General features: G+C 41.1%; 2 protein-coding genes across 2 annotated transcripts in view; one reads left to right on the top strand and one right to left on the bottom strand.

The window, feature by feature from the left end:
- GPR39 (G protein-coupled receptor 39) overlaps window positions 1-6,616 on the top strand; it is a 78,769-nt gene extending 72,153 nt beyond the window's left edge. Inside the window, exon 2 of the mRNA XM_010000382.1 lies at window positions 6,093-6,616. Within this exon, the coding sequence (XP_009998684.1) occupies window positions 6,093-6,616 (524 nt within the window). The remainder of the gene's footprint in view (window positions 1-6,092) is intronic.
- Window positions 6,617-6,967: 351 nt separating this feature from the next.
- The window catches only part of LYPD1 (LY6/PLAUR domain containing 1), a 16,569-nt gene continuing 3,567 nt past the window's right edge, over window positions 6,968-19,969 (bottom strand). The window contains exons 2-3 of the mRNA XM_010000399.1: window positions 19,557-19,716; window positions 6,968-7,203 (exon numbers count right to left, since the gene is read on the bottom strand). Coding sequence (XP_009998701.1) covers window positions 6,968-7,203; window positions 19,557-19,716 — 396 coding nt within the window. The remainder of the gene's footprint in view (window positions 7,204-19,556; window positions 19,717-19,969) is intronic.

The following is a 19,969-nucleotide window of genomic DNA, read 5'->3' as shown; positions in this document are numbered from 1 at the left end:
GGGAGAAGTAGTAAAAGGTGTGTTCCCCTCTCCCACCCCCCTGCACACCATTCTGCTCTTCAGAGATAGAGGGGGGTTTTAGTCACATGTCAATCTGGCTAGTGGCTCAACACCAGATACTCACCAGAAGTGTTTAAAGCCTGAAAGTTTGAACCTGAAATTCTGCCCAGCTGCTGGTAGGGCAGAGGAAGTTCACCAGTCTCCAGTTTACGTGCCAGAAAACACACTGGTAGGAAGCCCTTGAGGCTGGAGAGCAGAGAAGACAGTTCTCTCCTGGAGATGCTCCAGTCTCCCTCAGTGTAACTGCTGGGGAGGTGCCGTCTGCGCCGCTGCTGCTGCTGCCAGCCCCTGCCCAGCGCTGCCAGCAGCCGTGCGGGACCGTTCTGCTTGGTGTCTGTGCTGCACTGACAAGTCAGACTCGCAGCAATGACAGGAGCAGCTGTTTGTAAACTGACATTTAAATGACAATTGTCAGTAGACAATAAGCAGAAGGTGGCTGACTCCTCACGTGCAGGCAGCTGCAGCAGCGGCAGCACAGAGCAGCTGCACAGGGTGGTAAACAGCTCCGCATTGATCTGCACTTGGGAAGGTCAGTGACTGAAAGACTGTTTTGTGGCTCCACTTTTTTCTTAAGCGCTAGAAAGACAATAAGCTAACTACTTAGGTCCTTAGCTCTAATGAAAAGCAAGATTTTTGAGTGCTGGTTAAAATAATAAACATAAGCTAAATAAATGCTAAGACCCCACCACCTGAAAGTCACATTCTTAATTAGGACTGAAGTCTTTGCTTTCCTTCCCCCCCCTAAGTTGGTAGTGACTGTTATTATGACCATCAAAACCGGCTTACTTGTTCATGTCAAAGTCATTTGTAGCAGAATCAAATAGGGACTCAGTACTTTTCTTGTGATTAGTATTGCTTGATGATGGCAAACTTAATAATGAGGGATGGTCTCAGTAGTTTTCTCTGCTGGCAGCAGATATCTCTGATGCGTGGTTGTGAGACTGAGGCACAGGGCATTAATGTCAGGTGACACCTTTGAGACTGGTCGGGACAAGTGTGCCAACATGAATTAAGCACTAAAAAAAACAACCATCTCTCTGAACCAATGGCACGGCTGCCTGTACTGACTCATCACTCCTAACCATATGCTTATATTCCACTGACAATTGCCATTTAAATGTCAGTTTACAAGCAGGTGCTGAGGACCCGCCTTTGTGCCATTAAAGAAATCACAGACACAGAAAATGTGAGGCTTAGGGCTGCTCAGGCTCTGATGAGCAGAGCCAGCAGACCTTGGGGACCAGGGTGGCCTGGGCAAAGGAGCATGTAGAGGAGGTCATGGAACAGCCTGGGTTCAGGACCTATGGCAGCCACACAAAGTGTGAGGCTGGCACTGCCCAGTGACTGGCACTGTGTAGACAAGCACAAGGTTTGTGGGACGGCTGGCAGTGGCCAGGATAGAGGGGAGATGTCAGACTATGGAAGGAGATGGACTGAAGTGCTCAGGTGCAGCTAAGAGACAGGATTCTGCTCAGCAGGGGAACAAGCAAAATCTGGAAAGGTGGAAAAGGAAGCCCGTGCTCCTCTGCCAGACATCTGCATGTATTCCAGATCCCTCCCAATAACGTTCATAATGAATTTAATTCAGTCCTCTATGGCCCAGAGGAATGTTCTGAGTAACAAAAAAAGTATTGCTAAGGGACAGATGACTGCCAAACTCCTGTTCTGTGCCAGCAATGCATATTTATATTATTGCCACTTAAATGCTAGGTTTATTTTACTACATAAAAGATCCTTTGTCACATATTAAGAATTAATACTCTCAGATCCACTTTTGGGAAGTTACAATTACAATTCCCAAACTTAAATCACTGTTAAATTTGTATGCTATAAAGAGGTTTGGGGTGGGTTTTTTTCAGATTAAAATAGTAGTTGAATGTAGCAGTTCTTGATCTGGGCAAACTATTTTGTGGCTGATTTATGTCTTAGCTTTTTAAAATGGTTTTAGCCAAGGATTTTTTTTTCATGTCTTTGTTACCTTGAAATATCTACATCAATGTTAAATGAATTATAAGCTCAAGCACTTACAAAGGCTGAGCTGTATTCACTTACACACAGTCAACTAGGTAACACACGTTCTCTGGGCTTCTCTTGGCATGGTCTAATACACTTCTGATGATTAAACCAAGTGATTCAAAGATGTGCTGGAAATTTCAAGCACCAGTGATGGAGGTTGCTGGACCACAGCATTACGTTGTTTATAAACATCATTACTCCTTGAAAGATAAATCTCTGCTCTCATTTAATGTCACTTCAGAGCAGTCATCAGGAATCTTGAAAAAAAAAAAAAAGTGGAGCTACTGATTTTTTTTCACTTTAATGAGTAGAAAGTTGGATTTGAGGTGAAATGTGAAGGACTTTAATTCCTAGCAGGCAGTGAGGTCTAGGGAAAATAAAAAATCCATAGTGGTGTATCCAAGCTGATACAGTGCTCTCTAAGCACCTTCTGCAGCTTGACAGTACAACAAACTCCCACAGCCCGTGTGCAGTTCAGAGGGATGGCAGCAGCCACTCAGTCAAAACACTGAGCGTGTTGAGGACTGAGCACAGAGCTTTCCTTCTGATGCACTTCAGTTCACTTCCTATAATCATGTCAGGTGTGAACAGTTGGAAAAAATATTGTGACACTGTCAGCAGGCTTATTTACATGGTGCATCTCCTTTGAATGAACAAGCTTTTTTATGCCAAGTGGAAAAATGCACAATTACTCATCCCTGTAAAACACCCCAGGTTTTACAGACATCTCACCACACTCTGCAAGGGCAACAAGCAGCTCATTTTTCTCTTGCTGTACACACAAAATACTCAGTTCCCCAGAACAAAAGTGTCTGAATAATATAAAGGGGAATCTTATGCATTTGGCAGTTTGAAATGAAAAGAAAGGTCAGTTGCAGAGAATTTAGATACAAACAAAAAATCCGACATCTTGGAGCAGTGGATTTGAGCTTTAAAACTGAATGCACACATTGTTTGCTCAGTTTTTCACAGCAGCATTTGTAATTTAGGAAACTATTAATCAGCATGATCAAATATCCTGTTTCTAACTGAGAATAAAACATTGCACCAGAGAGCTTATTCTCCTTTCCCTTGAAAGAAATAATCTGGTAAAATCTGACAATACAACTGCAGACCTGGGTTTGTCGTCTTCGTGTTGAGGCTGCAGAGGAGGCAAAGCCGAGGGGAGCAGTAACCTCCTGTCACAAGTCACTGCTCAGGGCTCCTCATTTTCTGTTGCCCCACGCCAGGATCTCTGTCCCTGGATTTATACTGACAGCAGAACAGAGAGCACTGAAGGCTGGAAAATTTTCAGGACTAATACAAAATTCAGATCAGTCTTTGACAGAGACACAACAGATACTGAAAAATGAAGTGAGAAGGTAGGGGACAAGTAGGGCAGCCAAGCAAAGGGGCATGGGTTTGGTCAGGAATGGGAGTGAGAATAAAGAGACTGTGGCTGAGGAAAGTTCTGGTAGTGAAAGGGCAGAAAATGGCAAAGGTAACTAACTACATTTACTGCTTGTGTGCTAAGAGCAGCCTCCCAGGACTCTTCATCTAGTGCTGCAAGTTTCGAATATGCTGCTTCTCCATCCTACCGGAATCATTATGACCTTAAGTGATTACAGAAGCAAATGTTCAAAAAGACAATTTTTATTTGGTAGCTCATTCAGTGACATAATAAATTTCTTAAAGTAATTATAGCTTTTATTAACAAAATTAATTATTTTTTTTTAAATAAAGATATTTCTTACATTTTTTTGGCTTGGGGTGGTGGTGGGAGGCCCTTAGACACACCCTGTTTAAGCCCTGGCAGTTTCAAAGTTTAAAAAAAAAATTAAATCTTTCTTCCCTTTTCTGCTGCTCTTACCTGTTACATTCCTGTCTTCCCACCAGTGAAATATTATTTTCCCAGCTTGAAAAATCACTGAGAGCTATTTCAGAACTGCATTCCTACAGTGATCTGTTCAATGTGGGCAATCAGCCTGACCAGTAAGAATTAACACAGTGCTGTGCTTCTGTTAAGAACAGAGGCTAGACCTTGGAGCAGACTAACACTACAACAAAAGTCTAGTGGAACTGAAAACCATTCACCTCCAGGACTCTTATTCTGTGCCTTTGCAGCAGGAAAGCCAACCTGCAGCTTCCGCTCCCTCAGGGAACTGGTGTAAGGCACGTTCCTGCAGAGAGAAAAACAAAGTGGCAACAGACAACTGCTGGCTCTGTTGTTCAGAAGCAGTGCTTTCCAGGGGAGCACTGAGAGGAATCCTTTTCTGTACCTGCTGTTTCATGCAAGATCTCAGGATTTCCAGATCTCACGTGCAGCAGAGGCAGGGGATGCCAACGAGGATCCGAGCACCTTGCCCAGGCTCTCATTCCTTTCCTCTGGGCTGCTGCTCTGAAGCCCCAGCCATCGCCACTCCACAGAGGCAGAATTTTCAGACATCGAACACTTAAGTCACCCCCTTTTTAATGCCATTAGTGATGCAGCAACATGTATTTATATTTACATATAAATACAAAATGGTCAGATACCACATTTTAAAGCCTAATTTGTAATCTGAAACTGCTTACACTTTCATGACTAGGCTTGGGTTCTCCTTATTTACATTCATAATCTAATTCCACTGGAATTTGATTTTTAAGAAAGCCCAACATATCTTAATTACCATAAAAAGATCCATACATATTTTACTTGAAAATATCATCTGTAAGAGGAAATTTACCAAAAATAACACAAAATATATTATTATACTTACTTTCTTTTTGGTAAAGTACAAACAAGAATCTGATCTCTTCTGGGTATTGCCTGATCTGGTATGGCTATAGGTTCTATTTATTTTGTTTGCTTTTCAAAGTAAAGGGAAAGACATAAGAAATGTAAGAACACAAAATAAAAATGCATTCTTGCCAAAGATACAGTATCAATGAAAAAACACTTTGAAAACTAATAAATGACAATAGGTACAAAGAAACACTATCCAAGCACTATGTAGCCTCTTGTCAGGGTCTTGCTGTAATCATAGCATCAGAGGAGTTGGAAGGGACCTCTAAAGATTGAGTCCAACCCCCCTCCTGCAGCAGGAACACCCAGGGCAGATCACACAGGAACCCATCCAGAGGGGTCTTGAAAGTCTCCAGAGAAGGAGGCTCCACAACCTCTCTGGGCAGCCAGTTCAGTGCTCTGTCACACTCACAGTAAAGAAGTTTTTCCTCATGTTGAGGTGGAACTTCCTGTGTTGTCACTTGGTGCCACATTCCCACTACTGACAAGAGACTGGCCCATTCTTGACACCCACCCCTCAGATATTTATAGACATTAGTAAGATCCCCTCTCAGTCTTCTCTTGTCTAGACTAAACAGCCCCAGGTCACTTCACCTTTTCTCATAGGACAGATGTTCCAGTCCCTTAATCATCCTTGTAGCCTCCATTGGACTCTTTCCAGCATATCCCTGTCCCTCTTGAACTGGGGAGTCCAACTGGACACAATACTCCAGATGTGGTCTTAGTAGGGCAGAGCAGAGAAGGAGGACAACCTCCCTTGATCTGCTGGACACACTGTTCTTACTGCACTCCAGGATACTATTGGCTCTCCTGGCCATGAGGGCACATTGCTGTCCATGGTTAACTTGTTGCCCATCAGGACCCCAAGGTCCTTCTCAGTGGGGCTGCGTTCTGGCAGGTCAACCCCTAATCTGTACTGGTGCATGGTGACTCTACACTTATTCTTGTTGAATCTCATTAGGTTCCTCTTTGCCCAGCTCTCCAGTCTGTCTAGATCTCACTGAATGGCTGCACAGCCTTCAGGTGTATCAGCCAATCCCCTCAGCTTTGTATTACCAGGAAACTTGCAACCTTGCAACAGTTATGAAAAACAACCAACCAAAGACCAAAACCGCTACTGGCAGAAAAAGCTGTCAAGCAAAACACTGAAAAATTGGTACTGTTTCCTAACAAGTAAGAGCAGAATTGATAGTATGTTACGGTTTTTTTCCCCCATGTACGCACACTGATTTCTTCCTCTTTCTGTTCGCAGGACTGATAGTTGCAACTCTGGCAATATGCTGGATGCCAAACCAGGTCCGAAGGATCATGGCTGCTGCTAAACCAAAGCAAGACTGGACCATCCCGTACTTCAGAGCCTACATCACTCTTCTTCCCATCGCCGACATCTTCTTCTACCTCAGCTCGGTGGTGAACCCCCTCCTGTACAACATCTCTTCCCAGCAGTTCCGCAGTGTGTTCCTGCAGATCCTCCGCTGCCACTTGACCATAGAGCATGCCAACAAGGAGAAGTTTCTCAGAGCCAACCTCAGCTCCAGAGCGAGGAGCAGCCGGTCTCTGCGCCCACTGCTCTTCATGTCGTCCAGGCGCAAGTCTTCTACGAGGGACAACAACAACGTTTTCTTATGTACTTTTCAGAACGAGACCAAGCCCAACTGCAGTGCACAGAAACCAGGTGTGGAACCAGGGAAGCCCAGCTTGGAAGCAGTGCTACTGGAGACTAGGTCAGAGCCCAGTCATGATGCACAAAACGGCCTTTGTGAACATGAAGTATGACTTCGTAAGGCAAAGTTAATGATCAGCAATGAACTGAAAAACATGGAAGTTAGAAGGACTTAGGAATTGACTTACATCTTAAAAGGAGTAACACAGATGGATTTGTTTCCAATTATGCAAACAGAGCTGGAGTTCTGTATTCTGCTGCTGGGATTTTGAAGTGCTCACTAGAAATTCAATCTGCTAACTGAATTCATTAGCTGCCAAAAATATCAGCCCTCCTCTCCCCACAACCACTGAACTTCCCTTACTGTTGACAGGGATTTGGAAACAAACAGAAAACAGTTGCAGTGTCTTTGAAGAAAGGAGGAGACAGAACAACCTGTGCCGGGGCAAAAACTTGCTTCAAGTTTAGCAATACAAACCCAAAAGAACCAATTTAAGGAGCAGAATGGTGGTTATCACGTGTGGCCTGAGCACCACACCAGAATTCCCCCTCTTTTTTGGCCGGGGTCCATTGCAGAGCGGCGTGTTGCAGCAGCTGATACAAACAGAGTTCACCTTCCCTGGAGAACAGAAGGACTGGTACCCAGCAGAGGCAATCAGACAGGCTGCTGAAGATGCGCAGGATTTGCGGTACATGATTCCTGTGACACAGAACAGAGGTTACTGAGCTTGATACCAACACTGGTTCTGCTTCACAACACGACTCATGCTTGAAAACTCTTGCAAAACCAGTTTGCATCTCCCAAGCCATGCTGGTGATTAAGCCAGACCTCTGCTGTGACACAGCCAACAGCTCTGCACTGCAAGAGAATCACAGGCACTCTGGTTGGGATTTTCATTTTATTTGATTCTGGTTGGAACCGAAAATATTATCAATTTGATTAACATAATGTCTATCAAATGATGCATTTTATAACCAGAATTCTTCATCTTTTGGAATAAGCTGTTTAAATAGCTATAACTGAAATGCAATTAGTTTGAAAATTACTTTTGTTTCCGTTGCTGAATGTGTCTGAGATGTTTAAGGTGTCTAAGTAATTACAGTTTCCTGTGCTGTTAATCTGTCTTTTGAGCATTTTTTTTTTTCCTTTCCTTGTTCATTTGCCACACAGAGACAAATAACCAAGAGTAAAAGCAGAATGACTGTCAGCAAACCTTTCATCTTCCCCTCCCTCTTTCAAAGAAAAAGCAGAAGTACTTTCCTAGGTAATCTCAGTTCCTGCTTTCTTTGAAGCCTAATACCCTCAAGCAGAAATTTCCATTTGTAAAGAAATGGCCTGAGTTTAAAGTCTTCCTTTTTAAAATATAATTTAACTAATTTTAATTAATAATCTAATTAAGTTTTTAATTTCCTGCATTGTTTTTACCTGGAAAAAAGTACATTCTGATGCATATGGCTGTTATTTTTAAGTGGTTTATAAAGGCTTTAAAATACATAGTTGCATTTTCCCCTCTCACAGAAGATGGTTGTGACCTCTCAGTTCTACCTCTCACTACTCTAAAATCTTCCTGCAAGTGGTAAAATAGAAATTGTTTTTTTGGAAGAACACAGACATAACACATACACAAATAATGGAGGTTTGCTTGTATTGCCTTGCAGTTACAAACAGAGGTAAATATTTCTAAGGATAATAAAATCACTATTCATTTTGAATATGGGTTCTCAGAAGTCTTCTTCCTTTTGAAGGGTCTGGGAACAGGATTCCCTTGGAGAACAGTGTCTCTGCATCCTGTAGCACGGTCCCATAATGTTTTAAAATACACAGTGTTGGAGACATTCCCTGGAGGCACCAAAGCAGGAATATGACCTGTAGGTACTGAACTTACAGTACCTGCAGAGACTTGCTCAGTCCACAGGGACTTCAGAAATTAGCACTACAGCATCTACACAGCCCAGCAGACACCACTGTGCTACTCAGTGCTGTGTACAGCAGCAAACTGCCATCCCAGCTTAGCAGGGGCTTCTTTGTTTTGTTTTCTCCCTCTGCAGATCTAACCTCTGAAACATGCTTTAAGGCTATCTGTCTACTTAAACTTCTAAAAAGAAGCCCTTAAGTCAGTGTTAAATCTCCCTCGTCTCCAGTGAGCTTCAATCAATCCACACAGCAGGTAAAGCCTTTCCTCAAGAAGCAAAAGGAGCTACAGGGTGTCCTAGCTGTAACAGCAAAGGCACACAGATCAAGAGGCACAATGTTTATTACTGCAGTTTGCAAAAGAGAGCTCTGTCTCTGTTGAGAAACCACTGCTGTCAAGGAGCCTCCACTGGGCTGCCACTGATGGGCTTACAATACTGAAATCTCTGCTGATGTTTCCCACAAAGACCTGGAGCTTTGTCCATGTTCCTCTTGCAGTCTTCCAAGACCTGAGGCAGACATGACCCTTCTCATGGCTATGATTAACTTTTTCCTTTCCCCTCCCTCTTTAGGAAAGAATCTTGTATAAAATAGAACTAGGCACAGTGGATTGTTCTTCCATCTCTAATCCTGCATTTCCTCATCACAGATTCCTTCCCTGCAGCTACACCCACCCACCAAGCTCAGCCCTTCCTCAATCTTCCCTATGAACAGCAGTGAATCTTGACTTTCCCCTCAAAGACCAAGCCTTTAAGAAGCTTTTGACCTTGGCAGGTTTCCTGTGCCCCTTGTTGTAAGATAACTCTTTTTCCTGCCATTTGCTATTCAGAGGATTCCTGCAAAGCCCTGTTCACAGTGCCTTTTTAGTTTAGGTCCCTGAAATATCAAATATGTTGCAATTTTCCTTTAGGCTAGGAGACTAGAATTGTTCAATGCTGTGACCAATTAAATTAAGCTCTCTGAGGCATGGTTTTCACCAGGCAACTCTAGGAGACCTCACCTCAAAAACAATCTAAGTCCTGTAGCTTAACTCCATGTGTTTACAACAGCTCTGTTCTCCAGGATAAATTCCAAAGAATAATCCTGAGCTGTGTCTGAAGTTAAAGCACAGTGTTCCCACACAGAGTTGTATTTTACAACTCTTAAGTTTCATCTGCAGATGGACCATGTTCATGCCTGAACAGAATAATCTAACAGTAGTAAAATCCCATTGTAACGCTTCTCCTGTGGGTCTTCTGTAAATGTGTCTTACAATAGGAAATTCCACTCCCAAATGACTCATTATTCCCATTCCCAGCTCTAGAATTGTAATAAAATTTCTTCAAATAATTTAAAAAGTCAGCACTTCTGTCAGTTTTTTTAATAACTACTTGGCTAAAGACATGCCCTTCACATCCAAGTTTTCTTCTTTAAGTACTGATTAATTTGAGCTGCTGTCACACCCTAATTGTGCTTTTTACAAAGCATCAGGTATGAACTAAACTTCATTGGCAGAGAAAGGCTGTGCTTTTTTCTCTTAATTCTGCAATATCCTTATAGCAAGACACAATGAAAACAGGCATAGAAGACTGATGGAAGAAAGAGCTCACCTTTCCTGTACAGGAGTGACATTTTAAAAATACTTCAGTCATAACTTCACCTTTTTTTTTTTTTTTTTTTACCATGAGTGTGAAAAAGCAGTGACACTTTAAATAGTACAAATTAAAGAAAGACAGGAAAAATATTCTTAAACCTTATTTCTGTCATACTGAGATTCCAGTCTAATTGCAGTAAGAAATACATTAGGGCAACTGAGCCTATAAGAAGGCTGGGGAAGACCTGTTCATTAGGAAAAAGTTCATTAATACATGGTGGGTCAGTGGAATGGGTTGCCCATCCCTGGAGACATTCACGGTCAGGCTTGATGGGACTTTTAGCAATCTGGTCTAGTGTGAGATGTCCCTGCTTACTCTAGGGGGTTGGGCTAGATGACCTTTTGAGGTCCCTTCCAACCCAAGACATTCTATGATTCTGTGACTCCCACGGGTTGATGGGAGGGACACTACTCTCCTTGCTCCACAAAACAGGTTAACATTCCCCAGTTACTGCAGTTCACCACTGAGTTCAAATGAGACACCAGCATCCTTTCTGGATTATGTCTAGAGATTAACTGCTTTTATATCTCAAGGATGTCTCTCAGACTCCTCTCTTGCAGTTGTTTTTGTACTGTTGAGCAGTTTTAGAACTACTTCCAAGATCTGGAATTGTTTACCGCCAGCAGGCATGAACTGCGCACAGCTCTCCAAAGCGGTTATCTGCCTCCTAAGACTCGTACCACAGACATAACTGCTAATCACTGGATATTCTTGCTCGAGCAATCGGCTTGATACATTAACACATCACCTAGGAATAGAACAGCAAACCTTTCTGGGAGCTACCTCAGATTGTTCTGAGTTGCTAGCTAGAAGGCTGCACATTTTACACTCTGCATTTACTGGGATGGGGTCATTCCCAGATACCTACCCTCAGAAGTTTACACTAGTGCTTAATTTGCCTATTTACTAATATACTGTTAGAATATTTGCAGCACAATCTCTTAATGGATGAGTACCAACTAACTTGTTTTTTTTCACAGCCTGAGCAGCCCCCCCAGCAGCAGGGTGGGTTATGCCTGTGAGGAGGTACTACAGTGATGTGTTACTAGGAAGTACTTACTACTGACCAATTGATTGTCCTTCATATTGGCTTCAAGGTTTGTGAGGCTGGCTGAAGATTTAGTTCAAGTACATTTAAGAAGAGAGAGGAGTGCAAAAGACCAGAATATCTGTGTGATAATGCAGTTATATTCCACACTGTCTTCTGCCACATACACCTACTATAACTGGGCATTGAAAATTTAACTCCTAGACCAAACAACTTGCCCATCATTACTACCATTTCTACTGGATTTCTGCCTTATTCCATGCAATGAAGTGCTGGAGGCATAAATCTCAAGGCTTTTCTATACTTCCTGCTTGCAGTATTAATTTTCTCACCCTGATCCATTCTATACACACACACCTCACAACTGCCAAACTCACCCCCTCCCCCCCCCTGCTTAGCTTCAGTCTAGTCCTGAGCATCTGCACCCTGGCACAGTTTGGCCACATGCAGATGCATTCAGTCTTGACAGCAACAATTAATGCTACAATTTATTCAAATCCAAAAGTGAGATTCCTTTTACCTACCCTGTCTGCAGAGCCCAGTAAATGTTCTCTGGAATAACAGTTTAACTTGTTACTAGGACAACCAAAAAAGGTGATATTACACCTACTTCTTACACTGTGTATATGCAGAAGGCACCAGAGATCCAAGCTTTTCCTCATACTGCTTGAAAAGGATCTTACCAGGCACCTGCAATTCTTCTGTTATAGCAGACACAGAGAAAAGAGAGCAAGTGTAAGCATGACTCCCCAGTTTAAGAGCCAACCATAATACCAGCAGTATGTAACTTTAGTTTGCACCTGTAGTCTCAAGACTGTCCTTCAGCAAAATACACAGAGCCTCCAGAGCCAAAACTGGCAACTCAGATACCACCTCCAAGATCAGTGACCTAATTTCCAAAGCAGACAGTCACTTTCCCACTGTTACCCAACTACTTTGGAACAGCTTTCTGCAGTGGCACATCTCCACAGGAGACATAGCCCTCTGCTTCATCCCAGGATGGAAGGATGATCCAGGAAATTACAGGCCTGTTAATCTGACTTCAGTACCAGGGAAGCTGATGGAGCAGATGATCCTGAGTATCATTATGCAGTGTATGCAGAACAACCAGGTAATCAGGCACAGGCAGCATGGCTTCATGAAGGGCAGGTCTTGTTTGACTAACCTCAATTCCTTCTATGACAGGATGACCTGCTTATTAGACAAGGGAAGGCTGCTGGGTGTTGTCTACCTTGACTTTAGCAAGGCCTCTGACAAGGTTTCCAACAGCATTCTCCTAGAGATGGTTGAACTAGATGATCTTGAAGGTCTTTTCCAACCTTAATGATTTTATGATTCTATGAATCTCTGCCTTTGGCAGAATTTCTCCACTCAGCTCTTTCAGACTAGAAGAAAAGTGGACAATTGTTGACCTACAGAGGCCAAAGGTTTGGATTACCATGATATTTCTAAGTTACGCCTTCTAATTCTGTTCCTGGAAATATGACTCAAAACTGCATTGCTAGTAACAAGCAATAGCACAAAGTAGTCTCTGTCACTGCTTGCAGCATCACAGGTAGGAGCAAGGCATTAAACTGCTTAAAAATGCATGGGCTGAGAAAGTTAAATATAGCTGCTAATGGTGGCATTATCAAATATTTTTTAAAGCCACAGACTGCTACAAACCAGAAGTCAAAGCTCAATTTTTACCTGCAAATCTAATTATTTTGTTTTCTACTGTCCCTACTCCTTTCTCTGCTCACCAAATTGGACTTAAGAGTCAAGCACTGAAACATACAATCTTTCAAACAAAGCTGGTTTACAGCCTTCTATCATCTGCGCTTCCCTGACACAAAGGTATCAAGATACAAATGGCCTTGGACATCAAGATCTAAACATACTTTATCTTCTTGCAAGAGAGGTGAACTTAGACTTAATCTTCAAAATCCCGTATGAACATTTTTCTTGTCAATCCTTAGCTGTTGAAATGGACTGGGATGCCACAGTCCTTATGCCTTTACCAACGTTAAAATGGTATTAAGAAGTCCCATAAATAGTTTTACATGTGAATACTCCGGTTGCATCCTACTATTATTGTCTTTACCAATTTCAATGGAATGGCTCACGTTTACACTTGCCTGCCAGTACCTTTGAAATTCATTTGGCTTTTGTATCTTTTAGCTTTTTTCATGCTTAGTTTTACAGCCTGTTCAACTTTAGAGTAGGATTTGCCTGTTTTTTATATTACTTTTTTCACATTCAAAGGTCATTGGTAATTTGGCAAAATAGATTGTATCAAGATTTTTAAAAAAATATCTTCACTACAAAGGAAAAATGGAAATGAAAAAAAATTTATTAATTTAACATTAAATTAACTAGTTTATTAATTAAATTAGCACTTGCCAATGTTTTCATCAGGTGACTGGAAGTTAAGACCAGTCATAGGGTCAGGCCACAGTAAAAGAAAAAGTGGCTTCATCCTGGCTCAAACCAGGACAGTGTGAAAAGCAAGAGGAGACTCTTAAGGGAGGTTTAAGAGACACCAGACTGTGGGTACCGTCTCCTCACAAAATTCATTTGCATACCTTTAATAAAACTCTGAGAAATAAAAAACATAAAAAGCTATTTTCTATGTCCTGTGAAAAAATGAAATTTACTGGACCAGATACCACAACTTCCTTAAAAGAATACAGCCCTTGTCACTTCTGCACTTGGATCTCTGTCATGACTTCCAACTCATTAATTGCTTGAACTGTTAAGTCCACTCTTGCTTTTCTATACTTAAAGGCAGTCAGAACTGCAATTATGGACATACTGTCCATAATTGCCCCTGACCCGATATGCTTAATTCAGTTAATCTTATACGTGGCTGAAAAGTTTTCTGAGAAACCCAAAGAGTGGAAGAAGTTTACTAGGAAGATGACAACTCTGGCATCTGAAAAAGTGTTTTGGAAGGCTAATATACCCACAGTTCAAAGTTTTCAGGATACAGTACAAATTAGCACACATTTTAAGTCTTTTATTCTGAATAAAAAAAGGAACTGCATGTTTCCAACACCAGTTACTATGTCTTCACTTCACTGGGCACCTGGTAGCACGAGATAGGATGGTACAGGTAACAACTGTCTCATGTCAAATTTTACTTTTTTTTTTTGTCAGTAGAGACTTATTATATTATACTTTATAGTTTTTTTTGAGCTGTGTTTATATGCTAAGACCAAAACAGACAGTGTAGAAGAAAACAAAAATGAAAAAAGAAAACATCCCCCACCTGCTCAGTGGATGTTCCTTCGAAACGGACCCTGGCAATGCAGCTATTACCTATGAAACTTTAATGCCTACAGTCATTCTGAAGACATTGAACTTTGTTTACTGGTTTAATCATTTTGTCAATAAACGTACACCAGAGTATAATTTTCCCTTGATACAAGCATGCAATTAGTAATAGCACTAATGGATACTATCCATGAGAACAGAAAAAAAGTATGTGCTCCTGTAATCCTTAACAGCCACACAAAAACCATCTTAATCATGGCAGCAACACAGTAAGGTAAATAAAGTAATAATAATGGGTAAATAATTTACCATAGACCAAATCATCACACAACTTAGACACTGCTTTCCTCTGCTTGATAAAACAAACAACTTGGAAAACAGTACTGAGAAGAGTTAAATAAACAAAATTCTATTCAACGGTGAGATGATGATCTTGTTTGTGACGTTCCCATCCACTACTTTTACATGCACAATTACAGCAATTGCTTTAATTACACTACAAGATTATATTATGCAAAAAAAGACCATTATACCAAAAGACCATTAGTAAACCAAACTGATAAGAGAAGTCTCTTACTGTAGATTAATAGAAATAATGGGGTCACTTCCTAATTAATTTGCAAAGGAAAATACAGAAACAACCTTAGGTTTATATAGACAGACATTTAAAAATATCAGTCTTGCTCCTGTGGATTTTTTTCCTTGCAAAAGTAAGTTTGTAAAAGTAAGTTCACAACCACATTAGAGCAGAAGATACATTGTTCAAAACATACACGGGGGCAGGTGAACTTACAGCAAGCTCTGAGGAATTTAAATGTTCTACCTTTCTGGGCTGATTGCCTCATCCTTCATGCTTTATTCCTCCCTGATCTATTCACCTGGCAAGTTTCATTTTGCCTTCAGTAGTAGGCTTTACATCAGCCTTAATGCTCAGATAGCTCTTGTCTTCAGTAAAAGGTAAGCTTCATTATGAGTATGTTTACCATGAAGGATGTATAAAAGCATATATACATTATTTACACATCTACATGTCATCAAGGTTTCATCTGATTCTAATCTACTGCAAGATTTCTTTGTTCCTACATACATTGTAAAAACAAAGGAGCGCTGACATTTCTAAGTTAAAAGTTCATAGCTGGAAAGGAGAGAGGTAAGTGAGAGGGGAATCTGCCACTGGTATTTCCACAAAGTATCTGCAAGTGGAATTCTTATCAGCAAGAACTTTGATCCTTTCTCAAACATGCACGTTCAGTTTTCAAACACCTATTCATCCAGCTGAAGAGTGCACTAGGAATTTATCCCTTACGTTAATTTCTGTGGGACAAAAATTACTTCCTGTAGTCTTCCACTGCTCATTCTCTCCATTCTTCCCCCTAAAGGAAGAAAGCGCTGATTTGTGGGGTTTTGTTTGTTTTTTTTAAAAGATTAAAGAAACAAATCAGTTTCTAAGATTCTGCATTGCAGGCAAAATACTGTCCGGTCCTTCTGTATCTCCCACTGGAGCAGAATGTTAACATAACTGCATAAAACTTGTTCTAGCAAAAATTTTAAATATAACTCTGCTTAAAGCAAGAAAATTATTTTGTCACCTACTCAACAAAGTCTCCACTTCTGTGCAATGACAGATCCCCAAAGTGCAAGTGCAATACAAGCTGCCATTGCAAAGCACATGCTTGCAGGGGGGGCAGGATTATACTAGTTCCACAAAATGGCTTAATCAGATAGGTGCTTACATACTGCTCAATTCTTAATTCATTTGAAGTTGTGAAATGGAGCACACTTCTACCTGATACTACAAACAGCTGGGGTAACTTGCCTGCCAATCTAATTAGAAGCATTAGTGACTTAACACCTGCATCCTTAGCTACTCACACCAGAGGCTGTCACAGTAACAGCCACTGGGTTAGGAACATGTCTATGCTGCAGTTATTTTTCACCTGAAGACAATAAGTACTTCCTAAGATTGGCTGTCCAGAAATTGATATAATATTCTGAGAGAAGAAAAGTACATTTAAAACACTTGCCCTCATTTCATAGCAACTGAAGGGGAGTGGTTTGTTTAACTATGGTAAAGAATAACTATTTGCAATATAAATGAAAAAAGCTGTACGGAGTTATAGCTGTCCACTGCACTGTTCATAGGACATTGCCATTGTACAACTCAAAGAACACCAACAAATGTCTAAGAAAAAAAAAGTCACTGCTACAAGCTGGGACAATATTGCAGGCGCAGCACAGACTGTAAGTCAGCGACCCCCTTGATAGCAAAGCAAACACCCAGATTTATGCACACTGCAAAGGAAGGGTGGCTACATCAATAGGTTACCGACTCAGACCGTGAACTTTATCTCAAAATATTGCATTTAACTTTTAAATAAGGTTTAGGAGAACTTGCAACATTTTGCTCCCTGACACAGCTGTATTTTATTAAGGACAAAAATGGGTTAGTCTATAGAAATTAAATTATACTCCTTTGACTGTATCTAGTCAAGAGGAAAAACTCTAATTATGAGATTGTGCTGTCAAATAAATGTAAATTCACATCTTTCATATTCTGGGTTAAAAATTCAAACTCAAGTCTATTATAAAGTAAAATCAATATCTGAAAGATTTCAGCTTTCAGTGATAAGCAACAACCAAAGGAATCAAGTTATGAAAAATATTGGTAGAAGTAGAATGAATTATTAAATAAAACTTGGGAGAATAAGGCATTTATATTATACATATTTAAATATCAATTAGAATAAAGCCAAAACAATAAAGGATGATGAACTGAATCATCTGTTTTACAACCAATCCTCTCTAGAATCGACTGAGGATAACAGAGAAACTAAGCTTGCAATGTAAATTTCTCTCAATTTGAAATAGGTTAAAAATTCAAATTTATTCACTAGTTGAAATGTACAATCTCTGAGCTTAAAATGAGTAAGAACTGCATTTATAGAAGTAAATTATATAAAACAGTGGTACCTGCTATGCACAGCATGCTAGTTACCTCCTAAAGGGAAAATCCAAGGATCTGCTCAGAGACTGTATAAAATTGCACAGGGAAACAAACCAAACCAAAATACCCTAAAGTTTCTTTAAAGAGCTTCTTATTTACTGCATTGCAAACCAATTTCTTCATTGGAGTAAGGACAAATTATGCATCAATATATGTCTAGAATCTATTCCAACAGCTCCAATTTGCCTTTTCCCTGTGCCACAGCCACACTGACCAGACTGCGCCCTTGCCCGCCAGCCTGAGAAAAGATGCATGACTGACCATCCCACGCCACAGCACACAAGTGGCTCTCCCCACTTGCACACATGCAAGCCTACCTATCCACGAGTTGCACTCTCATCTGTGTGGGGTTTAGGTGACTGAAAACACTTCTCCAACATTCACCAGAAGGGACAATGACAAATACATTTCTGGAAGGCTGATCCAGCCTGCGGTTGCGTTGAAATGGAAACATGAAGGAAGCGTGGAAGATATTTCAAACAAAAACCAGCAAATGAGCAAGACCAAACAACTGTTTAAATGAGAACCACCTTTTGTTTCTGTGTCTATATAATATGTTGAGAGCCTCTGAATCACCACGGGATCCATTCAAACCTATTAGAAGTACTATAGAAGCTGTGGTGTGTGAAACCTTCATTCATTTAGAGGCATGTGGTCTTTAAAAGTACCTTGCAAGGTGTAACTATCTCCTAATCCCACCACTCTGAGTAAACTTGAAATAAAATACTCCAACAATACATAGCTTGAAATAATGTTCCTTTAAACTTCCTTTAAACATTTAGCTGCTCTCTCTACAGTGGACTCCAATTTTTTTACAGAAATATAGTCACTGTGGATGGTGCTACTAAGATGAAACAAAGTGCCAGCAGTTCAGCTACTGTTGATAGGTAACAACCATTGTTATTATTTTTCTGATTCCTAATGAAGTGACCTGAAACTACCAGCACAAGCAGAACTAGCTGATTCATAAACACTTTGAAAATACTAATTAACAATTTCCTAATGCAAAGAATCAATGTCACCGTGCAAGACAGAGGCTGCACACATTTGCTAGGTAGAGAGGGATCCTGCTGTTACTGAAGGACTCAGTAAGAAAGCACAGACCACAGCTTGATTTATATTAACAGTGTAACAGTCCTTTACATCAGCAAACTCCTTCCTCTAAAGCACTGCCCTCAGTCGCAAGACGCACAATCCCTTTAAATCAGCACCTTCCCCTGAAATCAGGGTCCCGATGTCCCAGCCTGCCCTCTGCTCCTCCCGCCCAGCGCTGGGTACCGAGCTCACAGCTAGGTGGAGGCAACCAGCGAGGTACTGCGAGCTCGCAGGCTGTAACGCCCCGCGTCTGACCGGCTGCCTGCAGCCAGGGCAGGAGGGCAGCAACTCCGACTTCCACAAACACAACTCCCTGCCACCCCGCCCAGCCCCGAAGTCCCTAACGAAGCTATAGGCTTCTACTCACGTAGCTATGGAGCACTGTGGTGGTCTAAAAACCAAGCCAGCTCTCTCTAAATCTCAAATGCCTTCCACACAAAAGACAATAGAGGTGTGAAGCAGAATCACAGCTAGTTCCCCTTTGAACACACTTATCTCCAAAAATGCTAACTTAATATTATTTACAGCATGGGAAAAGCCACCCTAGCCTTAGAAAACGAGTATCAACTTGTGCCCTACTTCTCCTGAAAAAACTCACAAATATGTTCTTTTTATTTTTCTCTCCCTTTTGCTTGATGTTTTCTTTTAGGGATGAAAGCACAGATGACTACACTTTCCTTCCCTTAAGATGAACCTTCAGAGTATATGAATTGCTAGTGTAAACAGAAGAAAGGAGGGAATTACTAATTTAATGCTCTTCCATCTCTGGGGGAAAAAGCCCATGTAATTAACTGTAATGAGATTAAACTAACTTCTTGTTATTAATTTCCCAGTGCTGGGAAACTAAATCTGAGACTCATAAGACTGTGTATTAACAGTTTTATCAACATTTGGCTTGCATCCTTCAGTTTTTACATCAGTTTTAAAGGAAAATTATTAACTTTATTGAGTTGCAAAGTTACTCAGCAGTGTAAGAAATGGAATGTTGTTCCTTTAGGTAGAAATACCGGGTTCCTCTATAGCTGAAGACTGTGAATGGGTGGAGCCAAAAGCAGTAAATGCCAGCCAACACACATCAACAGAAGTGTAATTAGTAAATTCTTACCAACACTTTTTTCCATCACTTCTTTCTGACACATATCCTGAACGTTCACTGTACAATTCACGATAAACTCTGGAGCAGAGCAGTCATTGTTTAGCTGGAACTCCTCACACTGGTAGCACTGTATTTGCAAACCCAAACCTGGAACAGACAGGAGTTTTTGCTCAGGAGAATAACAACAACAATATATTTTTTTTAAGTAATCAATATACTCCAGAGATCTTTCTTATCTTTCACTGATCGCATTCTGCTGTTCCTAACTCCCCAATAACTCAGCAAAAGTTGGGCTTTGACAAAAGCACCGTGAAACAGAAGTGCCGCTCACTGGCCGGAGGCTGTGCCTGAAGCGCTCAGCACCGAGTTGAGGCGCGGGCTCCTTCCCGCGGGCGCTGCGGGACAGAGACGCGGTCCTCCCG

This window comes from Chaetura pelagica, unplaced genomic scaffold, assembly GCF_000747805.2.
Source record: "Chaetura pelagica isolate M959 unplaced genomic scaffold, ChaPel_1.0 scaffold386, whole genome shotgun sequence".
Taxonomy (NCBI): domain Eukaryota; kingdom Metazoa; phylum Chordata; class Aves; order Apodiformes; family Apodidae; genus Chaetura; species Chaetura pelagica.
This window is presented reverse-complemented; position numbering and strand designations above follow the sequence as displayed.